General features: G+C 48.3%; 1 protein-coding gene across 1 annotated transcript; it reads left to right on the forward strand.

Annotated features, from left to right (window-relative positions):
• The first annotated feature begins 2,358 nt into the window (after positions 1 to 2,358).
• nicn1 (nicolin 1) lies at positions 2,359 to 5,028 on the forward strand. Its single transcript, XM_029152078.3, has 7 exons — positions 2,359 to 2,551; positions 2,792 to 2,994; positions 3,642 to 3,821; positions 4,189 to 4,302; positions 4,383 to 4,451; positions 4,633 to 4,737; positions 4,816 to 5,028. Exons 2-7 carry the CDS (start codon positions 2,851 to 2,853, stop codon positions 4,855 to 4,857), a joined length of 654 nt encoding a protein of 217 aa, XP_029007911.1. The 5' UTR covers positions 2,359 to 2,551; positions 2,792 to 2,850; the 3' UTR covers positions 4,858 to 5,028.
• Positions 5,029 to 6,840: the final 1,812 nt, after the last annotated feature.

Here is a 6,840-nt window from a genome sequence, read left to right on the forward strand (position 1 = left end):
CCTCAATGGAAGATTTTTTCTCTCCTTATAAGTATTATTTTCCTGCCATGCTACAAATTAGAGTGTTGTCAATGCTCCGTCATGTATGTTTGCATTGGATTTCATCAGCGTATCTCTTAGATACAGATTTTTTTCACCTTAGATCTTTTATCACCTAAACTATGTTAAATCCAACCAGGACCTTGTTTTCATCAGAATGTGAGCTTCCTCTGAGGCACCATTGCAATAGTGCCTTTCATGGAAGAGACATCATGGACTGGGCCAAGGAATTCCCTGAACTTGCAGTCTCAAAGGTGCTTTACCCAGCAGGAGGGACGGATCCAGACTCTGAGTGGAGGGATGAACATAACATTTCAGATTTTCCATTAGCACCATCCAGGTTTGTCTGTCTGGCTTAAAATAAGCAGGTTGTTATCACTGGGAAACCAGAGAGATGGTGTTTACAACTGGCCAACAGACACACAGACTGACACGAGAAGACATGAAGAAAGGAAAGAAAGATGAAAGAGGGCTGAACCCAGCGCAGAGTAGGAGGCAGCCAGGGCAGGGGTGTGGGTCTCAGAGATAAAACCACTGGACGTGGCTGAGGCCCTGCAGCTCCTCAGCTGGAAGAAGGGGATTGTTCCTTCAGGGGAACAGGCGGTGCCAGCTTCCTACGCACACTGATCCGAGGGCCCTGCTTTAAACACCATCGACAGAAAGCATGAATGTGTGTCATTGTGCTGAGGAGGGAGATGCTGTGATGCCTCAGGGCTGGAGTGATAGCAACACCTGGAGGAGACGCTGAGCGGAAGCTGAATGTAGTGGAGGCTGACGATCACTCAATTAGCTTCCATCTAACATGACAGTCACACGTTTTCAGTGGCCGCATCAGTCAGTGTATTTCAGTTGCTGATTGGTTTCAGCATCTTCACATTAGGCAGGAGCTGCTCTGCTGCCATGTGTAGGTTCACCTAGAGGTACTTAACCACGGCAGGCCAGATTCTGGATGACGGAGAAAGCCTCCTCTTCTATAGAACCCTCTGAAACACTTCAGCATCAGCATGAGTGTCCTCCCGCTATTAGTACTGCTGCACATCTGCAGGGCCTCAGGCTGTAAGCCACGTTACATGGGGTCAGTGCAGCATCAGTCTTAAGGAGGAGAGACCGAAAGAGAACCCACAGTCACACCTGAACAAAACCCTTTGCCTCAAAACGAAGGAGCAGGAAAGATCAGCTCTGATCGTATGTAAAATATACCAAATGTCATCCTTTGTATGATATAACAGCATCGGTTCATGTCTGAGTGTCTGAGTTTAGCTTCAATCACTGTGAAATCATTATGTTCAGGCTTATTAAGGACTTAAGTGCTCACATGCATCATTGCGTCCTGCTGAGAACTGATATGAAACAATCTGAAAACCCAGTTTTGGAGGTAGATCAATACATGGAGAAACAGCAGCTGATTCCTGCAGCTGACTGATAAAGTTGTGCTGTCTGTCCATGGTCCTGGAGCTGCACACCTGAATCTCACTCTGACAGGAGATAGTGCCTGGTCGGGACGAGCATAAATCACTGGTCTGAGATGGGATGTGAGGTGTGAGTGGGGCGATGAGCTGCTGGAGGGGAGGCCTAAATTTTATCACATCACCGGGCTCATTGTCAACTCGTGGAGCAAGTCTGCCCTCTGCTGCCAGTGCCTGTGACAACACCTCAGAGACCATTAGGTCAAAATATGTACAGCTCAGGAAGTTTAACCTGCCCAGGAGCTGCTGACCACCTTCTACACGGCCATCTTTCAGTCTGTCCTCTGCACCTCCATCACTGTGTGGTTTGGTTCAGCCTCCAAACAGGACAAACACAGACTGCAGAGACGATCATCGGGACTGAGCTTTCTTCTATTGAGCATCTGTACTGGCCCAGACTCAGGAAACGGGCTGTCAGCATCACTGCTGACCCCACACACCGTGCACATAAATCGAGGCAGGTCCTCCGCTCAGGCAGGTCTCACAGAACCATAGCCACCAGAACCACCAGACACAGAGCCAGCTTCTTCCCCACAGCTGGGTCTGAGCTGAACACTCACATAAAGCAAGAACCCCAGAAGCAAGAAGTGCAATGACCACAAATGTGACTTTTATCAACAACTTGATAAAAAAGAATACTGATAAAGTGTAAAAAATTAAAAATACACATGTTAATAATTCTCAGTAGAACAGACAAAGTAGGGCCAAATCAAATTCCTTGCTATACAAACTACTGAGACAGTTTTAAAATGAAAGCTTTTTAACAGTTGATTAAACAGATATTAGATCAATAAATCATACAGTTCAATTCAGAGTCTAACGCCTCTCGTAACGTCACGAGTGACGTCTCTTTTAGCCTGCACGTCTCCCCGTAGCAACATGGCGGCGCCTCAGCGCGCTGCTTTGCCGCTGGCCCTTTAAGACTCTGTCGCCCTGGTGACAATGGGGGCTAACGCGCATGTTTGCGCTCTTTAGCCTCTTAGCATCAGTTTTTCTCCTGTTGTACTGGACGTGTACAGACGACGACTCCTGTCCGGCACCGTGTGGTAGGTACCGAAACAAATTGGACCGAAGCAGCGTCGCGTGACGCGCTTCCTCCCTTCACTCACTCCCGCCCTCTCCGGTCTGTCGTGCTGTCTCTAACGCACGTTAGCATCAGCGCTAGCATTTTGCGACATCAGCGCATGAACGACAGACCGGTGCTGCGTTCACGTGTCGCTGTCCGTGGTAGCTCATCCACTCAGAGTCGTCCAGCTCACTGCTGTCTTTTCACTCACTCCATCCAGACTTTCTTGTGTACGTGGGTTCCATTCAGGCCGGAAGCTGAGTTCATCTCTCCCAGAAGATGAGCGGAGGCGCTGATGCGCAGCCCGTGACCTGCACCGTCAAAGCCGCCGTCCACCTGCAGGTCGGAGATGCTACGACGGACACGGCTCCGTCCGGAGTGTGTGTTGTGGACGTCAACCTTCCCTTTGGAAAGTCTGTTAACGTAAGAAGCTGTCACGGCAACATGGGGGGTTCAGGGTGGGACTAGATTGACCCATAAACTGAGACATTTCTAGTAAAAGGACCAAAGCAAAGCTTGGTGAATGTGGCTGCTCCTGTGCTCGTTGCGCCCGTGAAGGGGCGCTCAGCTCTGTGTTTTCAGTCAGTGTGCAGAAAAAAAAGATTTCTCAAAGTACTGTTTTCCCCTCAGTGCTGATGTTATTCAGCATCTGTGTTTCCTGGCGTCTCCCAGCGGCGCAGCCTAATTAGACAGAAAACACACACACACTAACCACTGGTTAAATATAAAGAGCGTTCCTGTGTTTTTGGGCTCTGACCTACTTCTCGGCATTTAGTCCTAATTAAGCAGTATTTTCATGCACAGTGGCTCCTCGTTGGCTCAGAGCTTCAGACGTTTCTCTGTTTGATGCTTCTCTCTTCAGGTTTTAATGTTAATGCCGTGATTTGGCAGAGTCAGTGTTTCTACAACAACAGGTTAAGACCCATTACAGAGCACAGCCGTGCTCCTGAAACACAGGTTCACCTCTAAAGATGTGTTTCCAATTTAATCCAATCTGAAACACGCCACATGTGAAGTCTGCACAGAAATCAGTTATTCTTGCTACTCTGTGTGATGTCTGTGTTTTTCAGATAGAAAAAATCACCTTTAAGAACTACTACACAGCCTACGTGACCGTGCGTTTGTTGAGAAGGAGCCCTGAGCAGGAGGCCCCGGCCAAGTGGTGCACAGCAGTCAGAGACCTGCCTCTGATGGACAACCCCCACACTGAGCGAGGCTCCCAGGACTACTGCTCCATCCACAGGACGCACGTACGTGGCCGGGAACTGAGGCATCATCTGACCTGGGGTCTGATTTAATACAGGTTACGTGATACCAGCGTCTAAAACACGCAGAAAGTCTCACAGCGGCTAAATGTTTCTATGTAATATGCTGGACCTGCAGCCACAGGCAGAAGACCTGGTCCTTTGCTGTTCTATGAGGCTCTGGCTTCTGAGCGGGGAACATGCTTCGTTACCTGGTTAACGAAACCTAACCAGCAGAGTTGACGTTGGTGCATTTATCGTTATGGTTTATTGTGCGTCATATTTCAGGACATTGGCAATGTGTGAGTGGGTGTTTGGAGCTCGTGAGCGGGTTTTCTCCTTTCTGGAATGTGCCTGGGTTTGGATTTTACAGATGCAGGTGGAGCCTGATCACGTGGCGTCCGTGCGGCTGATCCTCAGACAGCCGTCCTGTGCCTGGATGACCTTCAGCCTAGAAGAGATCCAGATCTATCCTCGCAGCCAGCCAGTGCGTGAGCGCCGACCCAGCCCCACGGCACCACCCACCACTCCTGCTTCAGATGTCACCTATGCTGTTCTGCTTTGCAGGATCCGGAGAAGGAGGTCTCTGACTGGCTTTCTGACCTGACCCTGGTTGATCAACACTCTAATCTAGAGGTGCTTATGTTTGGTTATAAATGATTACCAACAGCAGCATTCTCTTGTTTCCTGTCATTTGATGTTGACTAATGCATGAAGCTGTGCAAAGCGCAGTCGCCTGCTTTTGAGCTGATCTTTTTTTTTTTAGAAACACACATCTTTTAAAAGCATTGACGTTGGGCACATATGTTCCTCCCAGGGCCTCCCACACCCCCAGACCGTCTCCTCCAGTATCCAGCAGATGTGGGCTCTGACCGAGGTGATGCAGAGCAGCCAGACCACAGCCTCCATCGGACGATTCGATGTGAGCATCCCGTTACTGAGCTCAGTCTTTGTCCTCAGGTTGTTTTTCTAAGCGTTTCTCTGTGGCCTGTTGCCTCAGGTGGACGGATGCTACGAGGTCAACCTGCTGTCTCTGCCGTGATGTCGCTGTAGGAGCGCTGCAAACTGTGATTTCATTTATATACTGTTATTTTCCTTGTCTGAGGGGAAATGAGCTAATGAAATGTTAATTCTTACACTGTTCTATTATTGATGCCTGAAGTGGCCGACGTTGCGTGAAAATCCATGTATGAATAAATTACTGAACGATCAAGGTCTGTCAGACAGAACCTGTTGGTGACGAGGCTCCGTTTGAGTGTCTGGAATTAAAGATGGTTTGTGCACATCCACCTGCTTTACACAACAGATGAGTGCTTGCTCGTCAACACGTAACACGATGAATCTGACATCACGCATGATCCAGGTCCCAAAGAGCCCAGTAGAGGCCAGGGGTGCCCACAGTGGTGGCTGTGAGACCTTCACTGTGGGTTCATCAGGGCCTCTTTTCTTTTATCTGCACTATACAGTAAAACACATTTCTTTAAATTTACATCTTTTCTGTTTGAAAACAGTTAATTTTCAGCTTTCATGACTTTTCGTTTTTTATCAAATGGGACGAAGTGCTGCCAAGAGTAAATGAGGGAAAGGAGGCGACAGTAAACACACACAGATCAGTGCGTAGGACGCCGCAGGAGCTGGAGCTGCAGCAGCACAGCCATGAATCGCCTTGCTCTCGTCTCCCCACGCACCAACCTCATTCTGGGCTCACAGGCGCAGCCATGAGCTTCAGCCACGTGTTCACGTAGTTTAACTCGGAAGCTACACCCGCTGGTGTTCAAATAACGATTGACAGGTATCAGTCACACTTACAACCCACAATGCACCACAGCAGCGCATCGTCAGCAGCTGGTTCAGAATGTTGAACTCCTGATGTGCATCTGCAGAGCGATGAGGGACGCGTCATTTATTCAGCCCGTTGTGTGCACCAGGGTTGCAGCCTTCGTCTAGTACACGACAAGGAGCCAGAGGCTTCCTGCTGTGGAGGGGAAGCGTGATGCCGCTGCCCGCGGCGACGCTGAAACGGGCTTCGGACCTTCCTGACTATTGTCATGGGATTCACACAGAGCAGAATGTCTCACTGTAAATCTGCTGGACTGTGATTGCTCTTATTTTTATACTGGAACTCTGAGATGCTGCTTCTCATTGAAATCCCATCATTGAATGAATTATTAATATAAATGATTATTTCCTGCTGATTGTGGCACCAGGACAGAACATACTTTGCTATTACGATATTTGCCTCTGAACTGAAAATATAATATTAATGATGAATGTTAATGACTCTAAAAACCAAGTTGGCGACGTATTAAAAAGGAACAAATTAACGTGCAAATCTCCCGTCACTTCACAGGCTTCGGCCCAGTGGACCTTCTCCTCTGCATGGCGTCGGCTGCTTTCATTCTACTTGCTGAATATTTCTGTCTGAACACAGATGATGCAGAGACCAGAGCAGCTATAAGTGAAGCGATGTCCGTGTGAGCGTCCTCCCCCAGGGCCACACACAGCTAATGCTTTCTTCTAATTGAAACAGATGCAATTTTTGTTTTTCAATTTGTGCCACAGCGACTGGATCCATGCAGACGGGCTTAATTTGTTTCTGTGTATTATAACAACGAAGACAAACTGCCCCCAGATTCATATGCAAAACCAGAGAAAGATCGTTTGAGTTGATGCTTGTCCTTCTGGAACAGAATGAGTGATGGGCTCCAAACCGGCTGAGAACATTACGTAATTGCAGAACCCGTCAGAACCACAACAGTTAGTTTACTGCTGCTCAGCGAACAAACTTGAAGCAACAGGGTCCAAACGCATGCAAACAGAAAACTGCAGACAAATATCAGTTCTGCAGAGCAGGCAGGTGGGAGAGGAACAAGTCCGTTACATGGTTCTGAATATAGGGATGTTACGACCCTGGCCTGCAGGAGGCAGCATCATCCAAAACATCTGGATTCTACAGTGATGATTTATTAAAAGACCAACAATCAGGCATGAATGGGCATGGCTGCTGACAAGTGCTCGGATGGGG

Source organism: Betta splendens, chromosome 5 (assembly GCF_900634795.4).
Source record: "Betta splendens chromosome 5, fBetSpl5.4, whole genome shotgun sequence".
Lineage (NCBI taxonomy): Eukaryota > Metazoa > Chordata > Actinopteri > Anabantiformes > Osphronemidae > Betta > Betta splendens.

Bases quoted from the DNA above. Each gene is read 5' to 3' on its own strand.
- nicn1 (XM_029152078.3), top strand. From the start codon at position 2,851: ATGAGCGGAGGCGCTGATGCGCAGCCCGTGACCTGCACCGTCAAAGCC. The intron at 2,995-3,641 runs GTAAGAAGCTGT...TGTGTTTTTCAG, and splicing joins CCTTTGGAAAGTCTGTTAAC to ATAGAAAAAATCACCTTTAA. The intron at 4,303-4,382 runs GTGCGTGAGCGC...TCTGCTTTGCAG, and splicing joins TCTATCCTCGCAGCCAGCCA to GATCCGGAGAAGGAGGTCTC.